This window comes from Leuciscus leuciscus (genome assembly GCF_965113295.1).
Source record: "Leuciscus leuciscus genome assembly, chromosome: 18".
Lineage (NCBI taxonomy): Eukaryota > Metazoa > Chordata > Actinopteri > Cypriniformes > Leuciscidae > Leuciscus > Leuciscus leuciscus.
Window position 1 is genome coordinate 14,400,338 of NC_138742.1, and position 25,089 is coordinate 14,425,426.

Below are 25,089 nucleotides of genomic sequence, written 5' to 3' on the forward strand. Positions count from 1 at the left end.
AAATGGGTTTCAGTAAACTTAAGACCACTCAGTTTTACACCATTTTTGCCTTAAATGTAAAAACTTAAATTTAAGGTCCATTTAAAATGACTAACATCAAGCAGCTTTATTTTTTCCCAAATTACCTCTCAGAATACAACAAACAACCTCAAGAAAAACTTTTGTACACATTAGAGGACAGCAACGTTTTCCATTTTTGATTAAACAAAGACAAGAGAACATTTTAGGTTTAGTCATCTTTATTTCTTTACAGAAACATGTATGCAAATATCTCCAGATCACATTGGTTTTGGAGGGGGACGTGGGGGACCACCCTGAAAGAAAGAAATCAGAAAAATTTATATTGTATTGATCAGTATTATTATTGAAAAAATAGTCAAAGAAGCCAATTTTTATGCATGTAATAATTAAGCACAATAGGTATGCCTATGCCCTAATTTAAAATGGATATGGATGCATCACTTACAGCGGGCCTGAAGCGTGGAGGAGGGGTACGGTCCTTCCTGGCCTCGCGAGAACGGTTCCTCACCACTTTGCTGTGGATGGCACAGCTGACACAGTAGTGCAGCTTCACATACAGTTTGGGCAGAACGTAGGCTGTAGAAGGACAAAGAAACAAGTTTGATAAATGTTTTAACAAGCCCGTTTGTTCCCCTCCCTAAGAAGCCCAGTATCTTACTCACAGTCAAACACACTGGCTTCAGAGATGTCCCTTACAGCCGCAGCCTCCACAATATTTCTGATGACAAACTTCTTGATGGCTTTGTCCTTGGGCACACACCGGGCACAGTTTGTGCAGCGGATGGGCTGGACATGCCCACGTCCCTTCTTAGCACGACCGTTATTCCTCCTCTTCTTAGTCTAGGAGATGGAGAAATAAAGTTAGCACTGGTTTGCAAATGACAACCTTGAAATCATAATCTGTTAATGCACATTTACAAAACATTTAGTTTTATTAGTTAAAATGTAATTGGTGGCTTTGTACTTGATACTTTATACAATTTAACAATTCTGATGTGTTTTGTAATGTGTATTTGATTTATAAACCGTCTGACTCTACACCTATAGTGCAAACAGGCACAGTAAATAAAATACTTTGCTGTAATTTGTGAAGAATAGGTAAATCAATCCAAATTAAGATACCACGAAATAGTAATACGGAATTTCTTAAAATACAGATAACGTTAGCTATTAACGGGGGTAAAAGCTTAACTCATCGGTTTGAGATAAAAGACTGTAACGTTAATGCGTGTTTCGTGTAACGTTAACGTTACATGCGTGAGACTTCAGGCGTAGTATCGTTAATGAATTATTATGATCAAAAACTATGAAAAACTGAGTGGTGTTTGGTTGTATACGGAGAGATGATACTCCGAAATGTGAAACGAATGAGAAAACGCACTTGTCGCAATAATAACAGGATAAAAGACGGTGTTCGGTCTGAACGATTGGTAGACTCACCATCTTGATTTAGAGAAGCATGAGAGAGGACCGGAAATACTTTTACGTCATTTATATAGTGCGCGCAGCAACCGGACGTCTTTGGGTAATATAATAAAAGCCATTATTAATTTTAAAATAATTGAACATTATTTTCTTTATTATTATCTTAAACTTAAGTAGAAAAAAAGATTGTAAAAATGGTGTGTTTTGTAGTGTATTTTACCTGTGATATTTGCAGATAGATACGTATAAAGACAGACGGTCTTCAACGTAAACTGGTGCCATTTTGTGGTTTACAGCCGCAAAATAACCTGACTGAAAGAACAATACAGTTGATTTATGAACTTCTTGGTAAGTCCAAACAATGCAAAGTATAAATTCGTGTGCATAGTACATTTGAGGCCCATTAAGACTACCACTAGATGTCAGCAAAGGCTTTGTTTTTAGCACAGAGAACCAAGTCTCTCACCTTAATGCTTTTGTCAATGCTCAGAATTAGTCAGTGCAGATAAACCACTTAATAGCTAAACAAGTGGACAAGCACCGAATATTGAGAGATACCAAATATAGAAGTTTAAGAATCAGTCATTGAGACACTTATGGGTCAATGACATGGCGTGTCAATTCTGGTGTCCAAAGCATATTCATAATATTAAAAATGTATACATTTTTAAATGCACTTCATTAAGTGACTCAACTTCCCCCTCTTTAATTACTCATGTGAAAATGTATTATATTAATTGACCACTAATCTAAATGGACTGGTCCTTCTCAGTGTCTATGTATGTTGGTCAGTGCTCAGTGCACAGTGGATTTCTTTATGAACACTTTTGCTGTTTAAAATACCAGTCATCGAAGATCAAACCACACCTCTGTATGTACCAGTGTTGTAATTTTTTAGGTGGATTTCTGAGATTATGGACAATGATTGACATTTGGCTGATGTCCTCTGGTTTGCCTCTGGAAGTGATTACAGAGTTGGGTTGTGGAGTGGAGCTCTGGTGAAGGGTGGGGGCAAAAGAGGGAGGTGTTCTTATGCAAGCAGTTCTCAGCATGCATGTGCAGTCTGGAAGAGTGAATGTGTAGTTCCTGCAGTTGACTGTCCACTGTGTCACTACACTTAGGGAGCTATTGCCAAGTCTTTTTTACAGGGTCGCCGATGGAAATGGAAAGGATAAAACCAGGGCCCACCTACGCAAAGGTGCATTCAATCAAATATACTCCCTCTCATTTTACTTTGACCTTGTAATATGGCATTTAAGATATTCATTTCGGTGCTGGGACTTAGTCATACTTGAGGGAAAGTTTGCTGTGGCTATAATATTTGCATTGGTAAATTGAATTTGAGAATGGAAAGTGCCTGTCAGTGTGTGTGCAGAAGCTGAATAGTGTTTTAAGCTTTCATGAGACAGAGAAAAAGGGAGAGATGGTGACACAGGAATGTGTCAGTGTTCCTGTAACCACTATGCCCTTAAACTGCAGCAAATAAACATTCCTCCATTCATGTGTCAGAGCTGAACACTTGCCCACTGTTGCTGTAAAAACATAGGCAATAATTAAAACCAAAAACCCAATACTTTTTCCTTTGTCTTAAACAACATTTTTCTTCCAGTGGATTGCATTTCGACAATGTAACATTCATATATTTTTTTTTTTACCACCAAGACTGGATAGTATGGAAGTGTGCAAGACACTGCAGATTACTATATCATTTGCATCCCCACAGGCAACTTTTGTGATGGCCATGCTGGAGGATTGTTAGCAATGTAGAATCCAGTTAAAACTTATTATGCAACTATTTGGGATACTTGATTCTGATTGGGCAATAGTGCCATACAGCGGTCAGATATTTCCTAATATTTACCATTGTCTGTGGTAACACTGTATATACAGTATCAAACTACTTATCGGCTAACTGAAACCGTTACTTTTATGTCTCCTGTATTACACCATGTATTCTTGTTTTACAAAAATGCATCTGTTACTGATTTTTGTGAAAAAGACCTTTGAGATAATATACAGGTAAAATGCTAAAATATTTGTTGTCTATATATTTTTGGTAAGTAAAAACATTGCAAACAACGTATTGACTTTCATTGTATGGACAAAGTTATGTTCTGAAGAAAAAAGTTATGCAAGTTTGAAGTTGCAAGTTATGCAAGGAATCTTAATTTTGGGGTGAACTGACCCTTTAAGACTTTTTCCCCCCTGAGTCAACAGTAACAATTCACTTTTTTACAGCCATTGAAAAAATATGGCACCATTATATTTGAGCTTTATCTCTGTCATCATGTGGTTGCAGAAAGTGATTTAGCCTGGCTGAAAAACAGGCCTACTGAGAACCGCCCGTCGCCTCAATAGACTAAATCAAGAGGTCATGGTCCATTAGTGAGGGGGGTCGATATTGCCACCTAAATCATTACTACATCAGGCCTGTTCGCCCACACACACGCCGACGTACACACTTGCACAGACATACAGATATTATCATGCAGACTTGTACATTACACAGGCAGACTCCACTCACACATTGCTCAGTATTAGCCACAGATATCAGTCTAATATTTTATACTACCCACCCTCATTCCACAGACACATCCTCAGGAAATAAGTGGATTGAAGATTGTCACAGCTCCTATTTCTGTGGATATAGACTACTCATACACTAAATAATGTAATACTCTCTCTCTCTTTGACCTTTCATGTCAATCTCATACCCTCAGCTCTGTTAAAAGCAATGTTATGTGTCTCAACCTCTTGATTTGTGCATTTTCTTTCATATGCTCAAATATTTTGTACTGAAACAGGAGGTTTGGACACACATATCAAAGATCTAAGTTACGTCACAGTCATCAAACATGATTTGGTATTTGGTATTTAGGGATGGGGAAATGTGCATGTGACCCAGAGTGCAAGATAAGTAATCAATGTTTTCTTTTGTTAGTTTTTTCTCTATAAGAGCAGGAATGTACATTTTAAAGGTGTATATACATTAATTTGGTCGATATTTATGAGTCCACTAGCATAGAACTGGCTTCCGGCTATCAGATATAAATGGACCCCTGCACAAGATATGCAGGGGAAAAAACGAAATAAGAATTTGTTACCTCTACTTAATAATTTGTTCCCTTGTATTAGGTCAATCTTGACCACGTTGAATAAATTCAAATCTTGTCTTACAATAAATCATTGAATTCTGAATTCTTAATCGTGGCCAAATTACATATATGGGGCTCCATAGATATAGACTAAAAGCTACAAATCTCTTTGTAGATGGATATTTTGGACAATTTCATGTGTTTTTGTCCATATTATGAAGATCCTCAGGGTCCAGTGTTGGTTTGGATATGTCAAGATATCTTATTTTGTGTTCCACGGAAGAAGGAAAGTCATTCAGGTTTGAAGCGACATGAGGTCAAGTAAATGACGACACAATATTTGTTTTGAGGTGAACCATCCCTTTAAATTAAAGTTGTGCCCATATGAATCAAATCAAACGATCTATTAGATCAGTGATCATACATCTAATTGCATTATGATTTCTAAACAATGATGCCAACTAATGCCCTGTCATCTTTAACATTTCTCCTCCTCAAGGAGCAGTTGCAAGGCAGCGTACGAGCGCATGATGGAGATGTTACAAGACTAGAGCCTTTGTGATGTAAGATGGCAGTTTCTCTGGAGCCACCATCTGCTGAGAGGGTCAGGCAGCATGTAGGGTTCAAATCTCCTGGATTCTGCCTGCTTCCCAGCTGCCATGCCCAGGCACTCCGAGATCCACACACAACCACACTTACACACCTCGCAATTATCACACACACTCGTAGACGCGCATAATCCCAGGCATGCTGCGCTGCCGAAACCATTCTCATCAGGGCTGACACTAAAGAATGTTGGGATTCTTGTCTTGAGGTACCAGTGCTTTTTCCTCCCTCTTTGGGTTTGTGCAAAATCCACACATTCTGTTGAACCCATGCGCCCACACTGCATCAGCCCTGCATGTGACCACTGCTCCACTGTGCTCTATTCAGCACGGTGACTCGAACTTTGCTCACATTCCATTTCTTTGGTCCATTTTGCCCGTCAGCCTGTTCCTCAACCCTTTGAATAGGCCCCGAGCTTAGAGGGAAAACAATCTCCCAGAATTTTTGGAAGAAGCTGCTTGCCACGTTTTTTTTGTGGTCCATATATCATGTACCTGTTTGCTGTACTGTTCCTTTGAGTTTAAAGTGACTCTTTTCTTTCCTCGAATGGAAAGTAGTCATTCTACAACAACATCGCTTAGCCAAACTCTTACTCAGTCCAACCCAGTGAGGTTTTGTTTTGGATTTTTATCAAGTGATTTAATTTTTTGCCATTATTCTATTAGCTTCAAACCACGACTGGAAGGTTAAGTTTCTCGAAGTTCTTCAGAGACTCTCAAGGGCACTTATCGAATTAAAACTTTATTGCTCAGTTTTGGAAAAAGAGCAGAGCGCTCCAATTAAGGAAAACGGCAATTCATAAACCCTCTCGACCATATTACTAAATAGAGATGTAGAGTGTTAAAGAGTTTTCAGCTTGCGGTTTTGCATCTATCGCAATCTGCGACTTTGTGCTTTTTGACTCGTTGGTTGCATATGTCCATCACGCTCCTTATTGGCATTGAAAGAGAAATGAATTTATTTTTTTCTTGTGTTTCGAGATGCCTCCCTTTCCCAGCCTCCCTCCCTGCTTGCCGCCTGGCAGGCCCGTGTGTCAAAGGTGGCTGCTGCAGAACAGACTGTGGGAACAGCCGGTCAGCCTCCCCTGTCCCCTATTCCCTAACCAGAGGGGCAGCCATCAATCCAAGCCTGCTCGAACCCCTCCCGGCGCACACATCTCCGCAACCCACACACTCGCTCCCCAATAATCCGCGGAAGCAATTTCATCTCGACTCGGGTGGCGGCCCATTGTCGCCAACTCCTTCAATCTTTCCTAATTAACTCTCGCTTTGTCCCGCATCCGAGCTTCTGGACTCATCTCTACGACATTCCGATCGGGGCCGGTCTTCACACTCCCGGGCAACCCTCGGACCCTAATCCCACTGGACCCCTCCCTCCCGAGTAACTCTTTCCATTTTTTTCTTTCCCCCAACCTGCCGATCACCTACTTACAGAGTTAGGTAGGGGCATTAACTCCTTGGGTTTTTTGAAAGAAGAGGACGAAGGAGGGGGCGAGGAGGAGATGGCCAGAAAGCGACTCCAACCCAGACAATTAGAACAATGGGCCGGGCCTGTAGGAGGCTAACTCGCAGCGTCACGCCTGGACGGTGGGGTATTTTGTCGGTTTAATGAATTGTCCGTCAGTCCCTGGCTGCATCACAGGCCGTGTAGAGAGTGGACAGCAGGGACCCAGACACTAAGTCGGTATTTATTACACTGCCTTTGTCACTAATTGAGCTAATTATCAGTGACTCTTCAGCACTCCCACAATGACAGTAGCCCTCCACCCTCCGCCTTCCTCATCCCACCAGTGCCTGGGAATGCAGCCTGACTTTGCTTCTTTATCCCCTTTTTTTATCCTTCTCTCCTTATTCTCACTATATCTTTACAGTTTTTATTAATGCTTCGTATTGTTTCGTTATTTTGCCTTATAATGCACATGCATGTATACAGAAACTTCCTGTAAAGTCAAAGATCAGTTTCATTTGTTATTTCTATTTTATTCAGTATTATTTACCATTCAAGCAGGGAAGCTTTTTAGTTATATATTTGTTTGCCTTGTTTGGGTTTATTAAGACAGTTGAATTGAGACAGGAAGTGAAAGGACTGTGATTGGACATTGAGCTGAGATTCAAACTCAGATCATCAGAGGCGCTACTATGCAATATGTAGAAGTGCAGCCCACAAGGTTACGGCTTTCAAAGAAAGTATGTATAATGTGCATTGTTTTTGTCTCGTATAACTACACCACCAGTCAAAAGTTTGGAATAATTCAGATTTTTTTTTTTTAAAGAAGTCTTTTATGACAAGGCTCCATTTATTTGATAAAAAATACAGTAAAATAGTAATATTGTGAAATATTACTGCAATTTTAAATATCCTTTTTCTATTTGAATGAATATATATATATATATATATATATATATATATATATATATATATATATATATATATATATATATATATAAATTGAATTTATTCCTGTGATTGTAAAGCTGAATTACTCCAGTCTTCAGTGTCACATGATCCTTCAGAAATCATTATGCTGATTTAATGCTCAGTTTTTACCAATTACTATTGCTGCTCAATTGTTAATGATAGTTCTTATTATTATTCATGTCGAAAACAGTTTTTTTGCTGCTTAATATTTTTGTGGAAACCATGGTGCATTTTTTCAGGAATCTTTGATGAATAGAAAGTTTTTAAAAAACAGCATTTATTTTAAAATAGAAATCTTTTGTAAAATGATAAATGCCTTTGTCACTTTTGATCAATTCAATGCATCCTTTTGGAATAAAAGTATGATTATTTAAAAAGTCTTACTTGCCTCAAACTTTTGAGTGGTAGCCTAGTATATCACGATTTCCACAAAAAGATTACGCAGTAGGACTGTTTTCAACATTGATAATAATAAGGAATGTTTCTTGAGCAGCAAATCAGCATATTAGAATGATTTCTGAAGGATCATGTGACACTGAAGACTAATGATGTTGAAAATTCAGCTTAGCCATGACAGGAATAAATTACATTTTAAAATATTTCACAATATTACTATTTTTACTGTATTTTTCATCAAATAAATGCAGTCTTGGTGATCATAAAAGACTTTCAAAAACATTTAAAATTTTGCATTTTAATATCATAATTTTTTTTTATCTATGTTTATATTTATTATATAAATGTGTGTTTTTCCCCTTTTGTTTCTATCAGCTATCTGTGAGCTTTCTCTTTTATCCTGTCAGCATTCCAGATCCTATTTCTCCTCTCATCCTCTCCCATCGCTGTGTGTTCTGGGATGCGGATGTGACGACTACAGCGGTGCTGCACTCCGTCTGGCTGACCTTCAGTGGCCCTGCGATATGTTGCGGTGGGTGAGAGAAAGAATCGTCTGCCTTCATCCAAACTCTTGTGGTCGCGCTGGCCTCGGCAGCAGGGCGGGGACAACGCAACCTGTCATTATTTCTAATACCATTTCTTTATTTTGTTTCTGATATTAAGTAAGTGAAGCAAAACCGCTAGTGTTTTGAAAACATACAGATTTAACGCTGTGTTACACCACTGCCCAAATTCCCTCAGCGGTTGCTGTGGATTTAGGGTGCTTAACTGTTCGATGAAGAGGGCTGGTCTTGTGCTTTTGGTGGTGGGAATGATGTTTAGAGGAACGGATATACTTTGCACACTCACATTGTTGATTTTAGGTTAAGTGCTTTAGACATACCCTGTCATACCAGGTTGTGGTTCTGAGAAATGATTGATAGATCATAAACTAAGCTGAGGAGAATATTCTGTGGAACATATGGAAAGACAAACCTGTTATTCTGCTCAAACTGTGAGCAGTGTTAGGAAATGAGGGGTTCTCTGAAAACACGGATAATGAAAATATAAACTTTATTGTGCTATTACTCTATATGAAAACAACTTTTCTAAACTGAGCTAAAATATTTCATTTTATCAGCGTTTTTACCTTTTTCTAACAAAAAAAGCCATCATACAATAATAAATACTTTTCATTCACAATATTAAAAGATGGTGTTCAGTGCATGTAAAACACAAGTGTCAAGAGACAAGCAAATCAGGCATTTGACAAAGTAATCATGTCTCTGAGATGTATGTGGCCTCGTTTTGATCATCCATTTGTGATCATCTGTATAAGTTAGCACACAACTGGATGGAATTACTCATAAAATTGTAAATAATAATAGTGTATTCACCCCACTTTCAGATTAAGTCATTTTCTCACATTGCAAGTTGCAGCATAAATATATAGATCATATCTATTTATAATATTTACAACATTTTGGTCATGTTAGCTGATATACAAAATACAGTTTCCATAATTGTGGCTCTTTCAAAAACATAAATGTGAACTGTTCGTCCACTGTAAACTAGGTAGTAGGGCATTTACAGGATTATCTTTACACACTTTTTTTAAAACTAGTATGTACTTGTGCGTAATTGATGTAGTGTCTTTGACAACTTCTGACAAGTCTTCTTCTGTAATAGTAAACATACTTCTGTCAAAGCTGAATCGACGAGTCAATCTCGGGTCAATCTTAATTTTTCTCTTCCCAATACTTTTCCATCAGTACAATAACATGGTATACCACATAATAATAAATGGTATTAAAAAATGGCAGGAGACTCAAAGCAATGACGGGAAGTATGGCAGGTCCGAATGGGAAATCACGAGAGGTTGGGCTGAGTTCGGGATTCCGCTACATAGTAATCGGAAAAGGAAGCCCCATCCCTTGAGAAGCACTTCACACAGTTTTATGTGAGACGAGTAGGACTGCAGCTAAAGAAAACAAAACGCTAAAATATTTTAAAGAACCGCCCTCTTGTTAGAATTTTGCACTGGTTTATGAGAGAGCATGCTTGTGGTTCGCTAACCACAGGAACATCTGTCAAACTGTGTCCAGTTACTACTTTCTAGCTTCTATGTTCCCCAGAGTACCAGAGATGGAGATCAGGAGAGGAAAAGACAAGCTAGAACCTCAGGACTTGGTGGTTCAGCACCCTAAATTTTAAACGGGGCCTACATGAACGCTTTTTCCTGCTCATAGTTGCGCAGTGTGTAGTGGTTCTCGACCCATTTCTTACGATTTGAAGCCCTATGCTGTAGTAACATCACCAAAATATTGTTTTTCAAGACCTACCATCAGCTAAGAGTTCTGCTCATGAACTTTTGAACTGTTCTCAGTAGTTAATACATTGAATAGTTGCCTATTCAACCAACAGATTGTGTTTAGTCCTTTTTAACCTTGCCATCCTGTCTCTTTTCTCCAATATTTAAACTCAACATGTTTATTCATTCCTCTATAACCTCCAGATACCCAAATGGCCCCCTTTTTTTTTTTTACCCAGCTTGGGACCCTTTGTCTCTAGTTTCTCAGTTTGTTGTGTTTGTTCATCATAGACACTGATGGACAGTCTGTGTACTGGTGCAGTTGAGGCAGCTCACGTGACAACACCAGTGGAAAGTACAGTGGCATCTTTCTGTGACCTGCTCCATTCGAGTCTTGTATCCCCTTCCACAACACAGCAGCTCGCACCCATCCAGCGCCGGCGAGGAACTGTTGCAGGTACGTCCCGATGTGCCATGCGTGCCTGTTTTGCCATTGTAGGAACAGAAGTTGGGCGACTTTTCAAAGTAGACCAGGTCCCGAACCGAAGGGAGCTTATGTGCTGGATTCTCCGGTTCCAGGTGGCGGGGGTCGGCTCGATGGGATGCACGATTGCTGCCTTTGTTGCCATACACGACTCGGGATGCGCCATCGAAACGGTCCTTAAGAAAGTCTCCCACTACGCGGAAGCTGGGCAGTCTCATCCAGCACGTTCGCACAGTGCAGGACCCGGACATCCCATGGCACTTGCACTCTTGTTGCATTTCTGATGCGACTGTCTGTGGGGAGAGGAGAGAAAATGAATGAATCTTGAATACAACAACAACAACAGCAAATACTGTAATAATTTATACATTTATATAGAAATTCTGGACATTTATATTGAAATTCTGAAATTTTTTAACTGATAAAACTGTTAGTTTAGTAGCTTTCCATCTGTACTTTGGGAAAATCCATTTATTGATAAATCTATTTCTGACATACTGGTTATTTGATGAGACAAATGGCCTCGGAAAGTTGATTGTTTAAGGGGTCTCTTACCATTCTTCCTGCTTCATTGTTGTGCAGGTTGGTCAAATACCGTAGATCTCTGCCCTTCTCACTGGAATCCACAAACTCTCGTCCGAACATCCTGCCAAATTCCACATTGTCGCTGCAGCCTCCCCAGTGCCAGTCTGGCCCTCCAGGACCTCGGCGCCGGTAGTCGCAGGTGCAGGACTCAATGGCCCCCTCAGAGCAGGACCGAGCCACAGCGTGAGTAACACCAGCACTTGTGATGGCGAACACAAATGCAGTCTCACGGCAACCTAACAAAAGAATAAGCACAACTTACAATCTCGTCTCCATCCAGATAATATTAATGTGTAATTATATATTCTCTTATTTCACGGTATGAGATATGAACAGTGTTCAGAACATCGTTTAAAGCTTTCATACTGCCACTCTGAGAAACCATGCTCACCTCGATTGACAATTTTGCCAAAGACGTTGGGGCTGTGGGTGGTCGGACAGTTCCAGCGCCGATTACGAAACTGCCATTTGCATTCCTTGATGGCTGTATGCAGGCCTGCTGCAATGGCGTGCAAGATGCCAGGGTTTTGCCGGATCAGTTTTCTCTGACGACGACTTAACAACGCCAAGCTTGGGTCCAGCACCAACTGTACATTCTTAGAGTTGGTGAGGAGATTGCCTGAGGATGCCACATTCACAATACCCCTGGTGGAGAAAACGAAAAATTGACTTTGGAAAAAGGCCATTTCTCATCTGAATGGACTGAAATGCTAAAACTTTGTAAGTTAAGGTCTTGGGGCTTTAGACCATTTTATTATAAGATTCTCATTTATTCTGTATGTTTGCCTTTTGGTTTGTGAGATAAATATATATAGCCTATACGTATGTATATATTTAAGCTATATCATTTATAATTTATTTATTAATTAATCAAATTGATTATAATATAAAATAATATATACACTTTTATTGATATAGATAAAAGAAGGAAGAAGAAAGAAGAACTTCATCCTTTGTAGTGTATCAATCAGCGTTTATCATTTTTAATTTTTAATTCCCCTTTGACCGCTATTATGCCATATACGTACAGCTTGGCTTTGGCTCATATGTCGTGTTTAGTTTTAACCTACTCCGGAACGCTCAGCACATTACACGAATTCGACCCTGAAAACGACCTGGAAAGGAACTGCTCCCAGCCATAAAATAAATCCGCATTTAATTTATCCCACATTGGATTGAAAAATCTTGTCCCGTGTTCAAGCCACACTGTCAAAATGACAGAGAGAAACCGAGTGAGGGAGAGAGAGAGCGCGCGCGCGCAAGCAGTGGCTCTGAGTAAACAGGCTGAGAATGCATTCATTTATTTGGGAAATTAGTTTGACTTATAATATATTAATAATATATAATATACTTATAATATTAATAATATGTTTTTTTTATATAGCCTATATAAAATAAAATAACAATGAAACTCCGTATATGCGCTTCGCATGCTAACACAGTGTTTCACTTCAAACGACGGAATGCCATTATAAATCTTTAGCTTGTCTAATATCTTTGATTGTTTAATTCGGGCCTACTGTATCATGCACTAAGCATCTAAGAGACTTAGATATTTATCATAGACATTGTGCACCAGCCAAAAGAAAAAGAGCACTAATTTTTCACATTCTAGGATGTACATGCTATACAACTACATCTTATATACATGACACTAAATGTCATAGTAGCTATATATATTAAAAGCCTGCTGTATCTTACCACCACCGACCGCTGTTGTTGACCGCCCCTGTGCCAGTGAGAGAGGAGACCAGGAGAACACATGCCGCTTTGACTGCGAGAAGCAACGCGAGGACCCTCATGATATCTGAAAGGGCAAAGTTAACCAATTAACCTCAAATGACATTCCTGCAATAATAAACGATGTCTGTCTATGTTATGTCTTTCTATATTAGATGAGCTGGTGAGCCTCTTAACAATTTTGAAATTAATAAAAATAGCTAAATAATTAGTGTAGTGCAATGAAATTATGATATTTATGTTTTATTTCAGCCTTTTAGCGCATGGCGAATTTTATTATAGCCTATAGATATACGCTTTTGTTTACATATGTAAACAAAATACTAATGTCAGGATTCTGTATGTGGCTCAACTAAAAATAGTCTACAATTATAAAAAATAAAATAATAATCTTTAAAGGTTTAGAGCCAACATAGTCCAGATGCCATACATTTCTTTAGTTCTTTCGAACACCATATGATGTTTTAAAGAACATAGGAACTAATATGCTTATCTAAAGAACCCAACATCAATACATTTTAGTCTCCAAAGAACCATATAGCAACACACGAAACCCTATACTGTCCAAAATGATTGCTGGTGCTATAAAGAACCTTTTTTTTTTTTTACATTCTAAAATTAAATAATAATAATAAATAAACAAGCAATTTGGTTGCATTACGCATCCACTTACCACTCCACATTCCAGTGCGACTGACAGCGCGGGTCAATGTTTATTCATAAAATCAGTGTAGAAGTCACAGAAAGGGTCCTGGATGGGATGCCAGTGCAACTGCTGCTGCTGCTGCTCTTACAGTCTGTGTGTTAGTGATGCTCTGCTCACAGCACTGAGCGCGTGGGACAGTCCCGAAGACCTGATCCCCTCGGTGACTGATAGGCGACACATTGTTCACTTATTGAACGCTACAAGATGAATAAAAAAGGGATTTGCTGCTCTCATCTCCCTCTGTTTTTTTTCCTCCCTCCTTTTGAGTGGAACTGAATGGACGGATAGCTTAATTCTTCTCATTGGGCACAATGAATACAGGAGGCAAAACCCGACATAAAGGAGAGGAGATGAAGAAAAGATCCGTTATAGGCGCTTTAAATTACATATCATTTTGTAATCCTCGTCCAGAGATTCCTCAGATACATTCAAGCGAAATCATATAAAATACAGTTCCTTCAGGCGTCTTCAATATATGCAGAGCAGATTTATTCCTTCTCATTGCAGTGAGTGTGCGCGCGCGCGCGCCATTTGTGTCTGCAGTTCCTTCTGCGTGGATGGTGTCTCGACACGGTTACTGTAAGAAGGGAATATAAAACATCTAAACTGGCTTTTTTTTTTTTACCCGGAGTGCATGCATTACTCCCTTAACTGCGTCTCCTCCCTCTTTGCGCGTAAAAAGTGTTTTTATAGATGTCCATGCTTGCGCTCTGCACTCACCCGTTTGTACTTTAGCCTGAATAAAGCACATCAAGTGGAAACGTCATGCTATGATTATGGTCAAAAAATCTGGGCAAAATGAAAAGGAGAATATTAAAGACATGGGGCAGTGCTAATGCTGCTTCAGTTTTTCATTTTAAATGAGGATTGACCGGAGAGTGTAACAATCTTTTGTTTCAAACAACTACTTTTTTGTGTTGTGTCTCAAATTTTTATATATTTATGCATATGCATAGGCTATATTTGTTTGCTGCAAATTAAATGGGTTAGATGTCTACAATTTATCACTAAACTGTGTAAATGAATGTCAACTTCAATGAGGGATGTTGGGTTGTAACGATACGTTGATTGTAACAGTAATAGAAAACGTGGACATTTTAAATTGTGCACATTTATTTATTATGGTTATCAAATGTATTTGTTCAAAATAATTATTCCATCACCACCCCAGCCTCATTTCATTTTAATCATTTAATTCAAAGGTTAATAAATGCCAAACATTTTATAAAATATAGGCTATGGTAACAACTATACAGACACACCCTTTAACCTCAAAATTAATTCTATAAATCTTTAATTGTTTTCAGAGTCTTACAACTTCTAATAGTAATGTAACCCCATGCAAGCTCTTTCTAATTGGTTACACTGATGGTGTTACAACACTCCCAGTCATCTAATAGGCCATTCTTCGTCGTTTGCGACAACGAATAAAATGAGAAATTGTTACAGATAAATAACTCAACACATCTGAGTTTACAGTGTGACACCACAGGAGAAATAGTCATGATAAAACTGTTCACCATCTGGACTGCAGACCTCCCTTGATCGCATATGGTCACTAAAGGCACGAATAAAATAGTATCTTGCTGTCAGTTTTGACTCCATACATTTATGGTACGCTATCGTCTGCGCAAAGAATTATGATCAAGTGGCAAATATTAAATCAACGTGTTTTAAGCATATAAGGTGTTTGATGTCGCCATGAAAGAATCTGGGAGAAAGAGAGCGCACTTTTTTCTCTGAAGGATTGAAGTAAATGGCTAACTGAAGGAAGTGCGCTTTTGTTAGTGGTATTTAATGAGGGCTGCTTTTCTGGGCTTAGCCTGCTCTTATACTCTTGAAGGATCTTAAACAGGTTTTCCTGAAACACTCATGCGATGCGGCGCAGATTAGCGGCAATCCGGTTAAAGGGACGCCTTTTATATACAAATCAACTTCAAATCACTTTTTAAGCCACTTAGATATACACGCCATGGCAAAATGCTAATGCACTTTTCATTGCCAGAGCTTAAGAAGAGGAATAGAGGTGATTAGCTCCAATACAAGAATTGATCTTCCAGAATAGGAGGTGATTAGCCCAAAACCAAGAACTGTTGTCAGGATTCTGTGTTAAGTATGGTTAAGGGTGGATTTAACTCAATTTCATGACATTAATCCCAATTCTACTACTGTTAATAGTAATATTAATAAAGATAAGACGCAAGATGCTCTTATAGGGTCAGTTAAAGAGTTTTTTTTTCCACCTGCTGCGCATAGTGCATAGCTGACCACCAACACGATAATCCCTTAATCTTGTAAACTGCTAATGCCTTAAAAATTCTGGTTTATTCATACATTCGGTGTTCAAGTCTTCTTGTATCACATCACGTCTCAACTAGAAAATAAAAACACTGACAGCTTGTATATTGAACAAAGTTATTATGTGCATTATGCATAATTTGTTGGCCCACTATGTAATTGCGCATCCCTTTCAATGAGTCTTGACAAAAACCTCTCCATCATGGTCAGTTATGGGACTAATTATACGCACAAACTCAGACGTGTAGACAAACAAACGAAATAAGTCTATTTTCCAGTAGTGCTCTAGGCTATCTCCGGCAGCAACAGTCAGCAAAGCCTTCTCATTAAGAGTGTCGGGGAAAATGATGAATGTGGGCCTAATTAAAGTGAAACGTCACTAGGGCTGCACGGTGAACTGTTGAACTGATTCGGAGTGGGAGGATGGGCGGACACATGAACGCGCACACGCACCTCGCATTGTTCGAGAAGAGTCGCACGCCTGCCTGCTGCTGCCCTGCTCATTGTAGCCTATATGAATGACTCTTAGTTTAGTTTAGCTTATAGTTGACATACATGTTTACGGGGTAGCAAAATGTCTTTTCACAAGTTCTGCAGTATTGCAGGTCAGATAATAGGCCTACACTGTAAAAAACAAAAACAAAACAAAAAAACAGAAATAGACAGCGGACAATATAAAAATTAACAGCCTGCAAATGGTAACACTTGACAACGGACAAGTTCTAGAAGTGTTACAGCGATGCATCGGGTTACACACTAGAGGCAGTGTACACCATCAATTAATGTGAATTTACTCGATTTAATGAGTTTGCATAGTTTCAACTCAAATGTTCATCATTAATTAAATTCAAAGTGCAAAAAAAAAAAAAAAAAAAGCCTACTTCAAATTTAAAGCTGCAATTAAAATCTTATTTAAAAATTTTAATTGACTATTTATTTGTTTATTTACCTGAATTATGCTTTTCATCAGGTATCGGTATACATGGCATCATTTGGGGGTTCTTCAAAAACGGCACCCGAGAATGCCGTTACAATACTTTAACAGGAAACAACAGTAATCACATGTAAAGCAAATTGCATATTATATGTGGTTGGCATAAATCACTTTTTTACATAGCAGCCATTTATTTTCAAGTGATCAACAAAGATGACAATAAATTCGCTGTTTATAAATGTAATGGCACAAATAGCCTAGTAATAATAGGCTAAACAAAATTATAATCTATTTAATGTTTTTGTTGTGTAAAAAGTAGAAATAAATACAACCAATTAAAAAAGAAAAAAATAGGCTGTGGTAGCCTAGGCTAATGCAATGGTTGTAAACAAAAAAAAAAAACAAAAAAAAAATTGGATGGAAAAAATAGATAGGCTACCATTGAGAACATGTCTATTGTCAGTCACGTGTTGTTCAATGCACTTGATACCAAACAAGATTTAAATATAGTCAATGTTGTCAATATTGCTTCCATTAGTTGAGGCAGTGTTGGACTATAGGCTACTGAAAACAACCAATAATTGATTTATTCATTGCCAGATTTATACTCATTCAGCATTAATAATATTGGTAGAGATCACATCACATGCAGTTTCAGGAATATGGAGAATTTGACAGGCCTCGCTACTTTTTCATCGTGTTTAAAAACAAGCGCCTCAGGCGATGTTTGCCCACCCCGACGGCGCCCCCTCCTCCTCAGTGACATACACGCTCCAGTCCCAAGCTTCATCAAATGCTGCTTGCTCAACTCCGCTCCTCGCACAAAAGTCATTTCCAGTTCGCCCATAAAGCGATCCCACAGGTGTTTTAATGTCCCGTCGAGAAAAGCTTTCAGCGCAATGGAGTTACCTCACAGACAGTGTTTGGGACGAGTCCTGATTGTGACTGCTGCGCTTCTGTCACCTGCGTTCACGTAAGTAAAAAGGTAGATCCCTTTCATGGGATCTGCTGGAGTAAATCATGTTTGTTTTGGAAAGCCAGGGATTCAAAAACATGATTATGTACAATAGCCTCAAATTGTCATTTGCATGATTATTAGCTATTATTATTTAATAAAATACGTCAGGTAACGTGTAACAGCGGTAGTAGGCTATCTAAAACTAGTAACCTCCTTAGTAAACTACTTATATCTAAAACCAACTAGTATCTATTTTAATGTAACTTCGGTAACACTTTGTTACAGTGTCCTTGTTACACGTTACATGTAGTTTCTAAAGTAATTACTATAAATTATGCATAATTACATGCAACTAATCCCAACCCTAGTAAGTACATGTAATTAATTAATATTACTTAGTACTTAAATGTATTATTACACGGTAGCAAGGACACCTTAAAATAAAGTATAACCGTAACTTCTATATTAATGTTACTAGTATTTGTTTTTAATCATATTTTAGTATTTGTTTTTTCCAAGTATATCATTTTCAAGTCAATAAAAGGCTACTGATTTATTTACATAGTACTTATTCCTTTGCTACTAGACAAGTGACTCCTCCATTGTTACTGGTAACAAATTGCACATGCTTGCTTGGCATTGAATAAATGGGAATCTGTAGTTCAGATACTGTTCAGTTGTATTCCAACTGTTGCTGGTACCTGTTTCACTCATTTTAATAGTAAAAATTCATTTTGGTTTTCCTACTAATAGAATAGACACAATTCTGGTAATTGTTACCAGAAAGAGTTTTAATTTTACTGTTACTGTGAAACTTATGTAAGCTCTCTCACTTTTCTCAAAACTGTCAGTGGGCATAAAGTATTTATTAACATCAGTGTGTTATGATTTGGATATAATACTTCCCACAAATCTTTTCCATATAGTCATTTTCTCATCAGATTATCCTCAGGCATGCCAAGACACTGATAGAAACCAGGGCGTTTGAATATTCATAGATGTTTTATGTATGCCTCTTGCAAGGTCACAGCCTTGTTTGAGTGGCAGTGCACTTGAGCACACAAGTGTTTCCAACTGCTGAATCTCTAGAATTTGTCACTTTTTTCTTTGCCATATTTAAAATGTTCCAGTAAGCATGTATTGATCATATTATTTGAAATGAATATGGCACCATAAAAACATCCATTCTTTTTACAATCTTTCCTGCGTCTCGCTAATGACTGAATTCATTGTCATAATTTCTTCACATATGTGAGTCATTTAAAAAAGACCACATGTGATGCTAAGTAACACCAGCCTTCTGCAATATTTACTGCATGCGGTGTTACTTCATAATGATATCACTGCTATAAAATAAATTTTCTCCTTTCTCAGGGTGCTGGGCAATGACATCCTTGGCCTGAAGGTGGCAGGAGAGCCAGTGCTTACCCCCAACGCAGTGTGTTTACGACTGGCTGGCCTGACCAAAAAACAGATGCGTCTGTGTGTGCGCAGCCCTGATGTCACAGCCTCTGCTCTGCAGGGCATTCAGGTTGCTATTCACGAATGCCAACACCAGCTCAGAGACCAGCGCTGGAACTGCTCCTCCTTGGAGAACCATGGCAAGTTGCCCCATCAGAGTGCCATTCTCAACAGGGGTGAGTGGATGGCAAAAGGGGCATGGGAAGTGCTGAAGTTGAAGTTGTAGAGAGAGCCAATACAGTCATAATCCGGGCATTGAAATGCTACAAATGCCAGAGAGGCAAATATCAGCGTTGAGTCATTGTTTAACGCATTTGCGCCATGGAAAACATATTTTATGAGATTTTAGATAAAGATCATTATAGATAATTATATCACCAGCTGGCTCGTGCGCACTTCACTTTCTGAAGGCTCTGTTTACTCTCTTGGCAGTTTTATTTGCTATGTAAAGGCCCATTCACACTAAGGATCATAACTATAAAGATAGTTTTAAAAATCATTCTAAATTTAATAGTGGGCACACCACAACTATAACGTCACAGAGGAACTATATCATTGGAATCACTTTTCAGAAGAAGAAAAAAAGAATCCATCCAACTTTAAAATTCTTAAACATTTAAAGAGGCAGACAACAAAACTGCAGCACAGCTTAGTCAGGTTAGACGCCATATTGAATTTAATGAGGATGAAAATGAGGCTGTGAGGTATAGATAGACATTGGCTGCGTCCGAAATCGCATACTCTGTTGAGTAGGTACTTACAGTATTTTGAATAAGTAATTACTTCACAGCTGCTAAAAAAGTATTCTATGTAGTATAAGTGTGTGTAGTATGAATGTAATCTGCACATACTACATTCACCGTGCTGTCATTATCATGTGACCTACCAGCGTCAGTTACTGTACGTCACTTCACTGCCATTCATAAATCCTCTCCCGTGGCCTCATGGGAGAGTAAAGTGTCCATTGAATGCTCGCTTCAGAATCTCGCCGGCAATTAGGTCATCCGGGTACTTTTTGCCTCCTCTTTTATGAGTACCGTAAATTCAGACATACTTCTTTTATCACATACTGTTTTTCGGCCACTATATAGTAGGGAAGTATGCGATTTCGGATGCAGCCTTAGTCTTTACAGTGGCACACACAGTGTACAGGTCCTAGATCACGTAATTGTCACAATTCACAACTTGTAAAACTCTTTTAAGTTTATTTTTTATTTTATTTTTATTTTTTAGATGTTTCATAAGCTGAACAATCGATATGTTGTTAAACAACAGTACAGTCCATTGAACGCACTGTAATTCTATCCCTCACAGCCTAATTTTATTTCCTGTCAAAAATGAATATGGTGCTACCCTGACTAAGGTCTATAAACAGCATGTTATCCATTAATGTATACGCTAATATCGTTGTCTAATTGTCCTTGGTGTGAACGGCCCTTAAAAGTGCTCTCTTTCATCCCAGGTTTCCGAGAGAGCGCCTTCTCGCTGTCGCTGCTGGCTGCAGGTGTCATGCACTCGGTGGCTTCGGCCTGCAGCCTCGGTAAGTTGCGCGGGTGTGGTTGCGAGGCTAAACGTCACCTGGACGATGACAAAATCCGTCTCAAGTTAACCCAGCTCCAACTTCAGACTTTTCAGAGGAGTGGAGTGTCCATAGCAGGTGCAGGAGAGAACACACCTGAGTTCAGTTCACTCCAGGGCGGTCTGCCGGCCAATCTGCGCTCGTCCCACCCCGTCAGTCTCCTCAAACCCTTACCAGATGAGGTCACAACGTTACAGGACAGCTGGGAGTGGGGAGGCTGTAGTCACGATGTTCGTGTTGGCGTACGGTTCTCTAGGGATTGGCTGGATTCCAGAGGATCCCCTCGTGATATACACGCTCGTATGCGGATTCACAATAATAGAGTGGGCAGACAGGTGTGGTTTTATATGTTCAAATCTAATAATCATTTCTAATAATCTGTATTGCATTATGGTCTTTCAAACAATGACATCTGTGTCCTAAACGGGCGTGAAATAATAAATGTATATTGGAGTTTTGGGTTGGGATTGTGGGTCAATGACACTGTTTTTTAATCTATTCATTTATCCAAAAACACATGCAAATGCAATTTATACATCCAAATGTTTTTAATTTCGGAATTTAAATTTAACTTTTTTGGAGGGACATGAAGTAAAAAATGTTCCCCAAAAGCATAATTATATTTATAAATTAATAATTTAATAATATTTGTCAAAAAAAATTTTTTTATATATATATATTTAATTTTTTTTTTGAAAATAATGATTAAACGGTGTAGTCACATGTATTCAAGATGTAAGAAAAATATATTTTTATGGTTGCACTAGACTTTTAGAGTAATTCAATTTTTCAATAAAAAACCCCCCCCAACATTTTTTAATAGATAGATAGATAGATAGATCTTGTTTTAAACTACTGTCTCAATCTTTTCTTCTCATTGTAGACACTATCACAAGTGCTTGTCAAATTGCTTGTTGGATCACTCATTCCTGGTTAGGACACAGTGTTAAGCATTTGATTACTAACTTTAAAATACACATATACTATATTATTTTTATTATGTTTTTGACCTTAACAGGTAGTTACTGACAACATGAGAAGAAAGTGCAAGTGCCATGGCACATCAGGCAGCTGCCAGTTCAAGACCTGCTGGTATGTTTCTCCTGAATTCCGGCTGGTGGGGTCACTGCTGCGGGAGAAATTTATGACTGCCATCTTCATAAACTCTCAGAACAAGAACAACGGGGTATTCAACTCTCGAACTGGTGTGAGCGCCGGCTCAGATCAGCTCAGAGGCCGGCGACGCAGCATCTCGCGCGAGTTAGTGTTCTTCGAGAAGTCCCCTGACTTCTGCGACCACGAGCCCGAGGTGGACTCACTGGGCACGCAGGGTCGCATCTGCAACAAGAGCAGCCCCAGCATGGACGGCTGCGGGTCGCTGTGCTGCGGCCGCGGACACAACATCCTCAAACAGGCGCGCAGTGAACGGTGTCACTGCCGCTTCCACTGGTGCTGCTACGTGCTCTGTGAGGAGTGCAGAGTTTCGGAGTGGGTTAATGTGTGCAAGTGAGTGACCCACCTTGGTCCAAATCTCCATTTCCTTGTTTTTGGACCGGGAGGCAACAACCTGTACCCTGCCATACCGAATGTGACTGCCTGTGTGTTTGGCTCTCCCACGGTGTGTCTGTTTATCCATTTCTCTCCTTCTTTTAACCTCCATCATCTGGGATCCATTTGCGTTGTGTTGCTGTTGTTATTCTCAAAATGCCAAGTCAGAGATTGAGGAGGAGGTGACTCATGTCATTTGTCTTTTTTTCCTCACTTGGAATCTTCAGCCTCCAGCATGCAAAAGGCCTAAACGCCATCTGCACTTCTCCAAATAACAAGGCACAACAGCAGGAACAAATTATTCCTGCAAAATATAGGCACTGCTACGGTCTACCTTTTTTTTGTTTTTTTTACTTTTTCAAAAGTGCACTTAATGTATATTCCTTACTTTGGCTAAATGTTTGAGAAGTTTATGTTGTAATCATTTATGATGGTGAAAAACCATCTGAGTTGGGTTGAGGTTTCAAAACACTGTATCTTGCAGCGTTATGATCTTTGCCCACGTTGATCGTGCAGAATCAGTGGCTCTGATAATTGAATGGAACATTTCAGTGCCATTTCATAAGATGTTATAGAGAAACTTTCCCAAGTCTGGAGCAAATCTTGGCCATCGACAGAGAATGTGCCTTGCGTAGGGGTCTGAGTTTGGTTGGTTTTTATGAAAACCAGGACAATTGTGAAGTTGATATGCTGTGTAACCCCATCCTAACCTTTATAGAGACAGACCAATCAGAAAACGGAGATGGATAGAGTGAAGGAACGACTGGAGAACACTTGTGCCTCCCGTGGATTTTTTGCAGCTGATTAAAAACAGTCACATCTCATCTCAAACTGCTGAACGATATTGGATGCCAGATGCCTTTGATGCAAGAAATGGAAGACATTCATACTCTAAAGTCCTGTGTTAAGCTGTATTTAAACAGTTGCCATTACAATCTTATTACAGTGAAATTGATGTATACAGTCTTAAAACTTTCATTTTGATTCAGCGATGCTTAGGAAATCAAACGAATTATATGGATAAATTAACTTTCATATATTGCCGCCTTTTGCATTTTCAAGGAGAGCGTAGAGAATTTATTGTTGTAATATGTTAAGAAAGCCTCAATTTTAATGTTAAGGAACCTTTCTTGGTTTATTGTGTGTATAATCACACTGGTTTTAGAACCATAAAAGACCCTCTAGAACAGAAGAGGGATCATAGATCGCCGTTTTAGATATAATTCTTCTCTTCTGGAGATTTTTTTTTTTAACTGAATCTGACCTCTCATAATGGACAACAGGGATAGGCTTTCATAAGAGTTCTATAAGCAGATTAAGGCATGAACCTGTCTTACAGGGATCAGCTGTCCAAAGTTGTGCCATGTGCTGCTGAGTACTGTTTGTCCTTGTCTGTGAATCTGCATCTGCAGCCATCAGAGACTGGACCACTGTGATTTCCTAACTAAACACAGGCCCGCTTCTGATGTCTACACTCTGTCTGTGTTTTGTGATTGCTCAACAATCACAAACATCTTAAGAATAAATGAGTTTTTCTGTATGTTTCCTCACGAGACTCTCTAATGAGGATGCGCTGTGGCGGCTGGCGATTGAGTGAAGTGACCACCTACGGTCTGCTGGCTTTATCGAACTCGCTTCTTGTGGTATTTCCTCTGGCAATAAACGATGGGAGTGAAAGAGAACTGGAGAAAGAGTGGTGTGGAATGATAAAGCACTAGATATCTGGTTTGTATTTCTTTATTCCTTTATCATTTCACCCTGGAGCTGCTGCAAGAGGGAATTTCCTGTCGCTGTTTCTCCCATGTGTGAGACAGAGAAATTGGACGGCCATAGACCCCCCCCCCCCCCAACACCTCCCCCTATAATGCAGTGCAGCCAATCACACATACAAAGCAACATACTGACAGCATCAAGAATAATGACAACCAGACTGCCACAGTTAAGACAAAAGGGCATTGAACTAATGTTGGGTCATATGAAATATTTCGGTTTGTTACCATATGTATAAATAGACAGACAGACAGACAGATAGATAGATAGATAGATAGATAGATAGATAGATAGATAGATAGATAGATAGATAGATAGATAGATAGATAGATAGATAGATAGATAGATAGATAGATAGATAGATATGTGCAATTGAAATAAAACATGAGATATTGGTAGCGGAAATGGAAATATATGAATATATACTTAGGTACATCAAAAGAGAAGGAAAAGGGAAAAACAGCTGGAAACATCTGCTTCTGGGCTCCTTGTCCAGCTACCCCTTCCATTTTTGATGTGGGATAGAGAGAGAAAGGGAAAGAAAAAACAAGGAGCCAGTTACCCAGAACATCAAAGCCATTGCCTAAATGTGCAAGCCCTCATTAGTTCTGCAAGCCTAACCAACCCGACTTATGATTGTGTTTGCTGGGGTGCACTTTGGCAAACACTTCAGAGGAGAGGCTCCTTTAAATTATAACTCCCCCCCACCACCACCCCCCCAGCCCAGCTTTCCTGCTCCCACCCCTACCCACTGTAGCCTCTTCTGCCCACCCCA

General features: G+C 39.1%; 3 protein-coding genes across 4 annotated transcripts; 1 reads left to right on the plus strand and 2 right to left on the minus strand.

The window, feature by feature from the left end:
• Positions 1 to 221: 221 nt before the first annotated feature.
• Positions 222 to 1,518, minus strand: rps26 (ribosomal protein S26). Its single transcript, XM_082146119.1, has 4 exons — positions 1,462 to 1,518; positions 684 to 861; positions 467 to 597; positions 222 to 314 (listed from the first exon to the last, which is right to left on the minus strand). The coding sequence occupies exons 1-4, from the start codon at positions 1,462 to 1,464 to the stop codon at positions 279 to 281; spliced, it is 348 nt and encodes a 115-aa protein (XP_082002245.1). The 5' UTR covers positions 1,465 to 1,518; the 3' UTR covers positions 222 to 278.
• A 7,098-nt stretch (positions 1,519 to 8,616) lies between these two features.
• Positions 8,617 to 15,328, minus strand: wnt1 (wingless-type MMTV integration site family, member 1). The gene is made up of 5 exons (XM_082146317.1): positions 13,734 to 15,328; positions 13,022 to 13,127; positions 11,712 to 11,965; positions 11,291 to 11,556; positions 8,617 to 11,028 (listed from the first exon to the last, which is right to left on the minus strand). Exons 1-5 carry the CDS (start codon positions 13,741 to 13,743, stop codon positions 10,537 to 10,539), a joined length of 1,128 nt encoding a protein of 375 aa, XP_082002443.1. The 5' UTR covers positions 13,744 to 15,328; the 3' UTR covers positions 8,617 to 10,536.
• Positions 11,377 to 24,284, plus strand: wnt10b (wingless-type MMTV integration site family, member 10b). Of its 2 annotated transcripts, none has more exons than XM_082146315.1 (4): positions 11,377 to 11,503; positions 19,331 to 19,593; positions 20,880 to 21,331; positions 22,015 to 24,284. In XM_082146315.1, the coding sequence occupies exons 1-4, from the start codon at positions 11,472 to 11,474 to the stop codon at positions 22,504 to 22,506; spliced, it is 1,239 nt and encodes a 412-aa protein (XP_082002441.1). In that variant the 5' UTR covers positions 11,377 to 11,471; the 3' UTR covers positions 22,507 to 24,284. The 2 variants fall into 2 exon arrangements, with proteins under 2 accessions (XP_082002441.1, XP_082002440.1); XM_082146314.1 differs by lacking the exon at positions 11,377 to 11,503 and adding an exon at positions 17,692 to 17,971 and having other exon boundaries at positions 22,015 to 24,283.
• The last annotated feature ends 805 nt before the right edge of the window (positions 24,285 to 25,089 follow it).

What these genes read in the sequence shown, in the direction of transcription:
- rps26 (XM_082146119.1), bottom strand. An exon ending in TGAAGCCAGTGTGTTTGACT is followed by an intron (nt 598 to 683) that starts GTGAGTAAGATA and finishes GTCCTTCTACAG; the next exon opens with CCTACGTTCTGCCCAAACTG. An exon ending in CTCCACGCTTCAGGCCCGCT is followed by an intron (nt 315 to 466) that starts GTAAGTGATGCA and finishes TCTTTCTTTCAG; the next exon opens with GGTGGTCCCCCACGTCCCCC.
- wnt10b (XM_082146314.1), top strand. Translation starts at nt 17,898, where the DNA reads ATGGAGTTACCTCACAGACAGTGTTTGGGACGAGTCCTGATTGTGACT. An exon ending in GAGTGCCATTCTCAACAGGG is followed by an intron (nt 19,594 to 20,879) that starts GTGAGTGGATGG and finishes CTTTCATCCCAG; the next exon opens with GTTTCCGAGAGAGCGCCTTC. An exon ending in ATAATAGAGTGGGCAGACAG is followed by an intron (nt 21,332 to 22,014) that starts GTGTGGTTTTAT and finishes TGACCTTAACAG; the next exon opens with GTAGTTACTGACAACATGAG.
- wnt1 (XM_082146317.1), bottom strand. An exon ending in AACAACAGCGGTCGGTGGTG is followed by an intron (nt 11,966 to 13,021) that starts GTAAGATACAGC and finishes TTTCTCCACCAG; the next exon opens with GGGTATTGTGAATGTGGCAT. An exon ending in ACAATGAAGCAGGAAGAATG is followed by an intron (nt 11,029 to 11,290) that starts GTAAGAGACCCC and finishes CTCTCCCCACAG; the next exon opens with ACAGTCGCATCAGAAATGCA.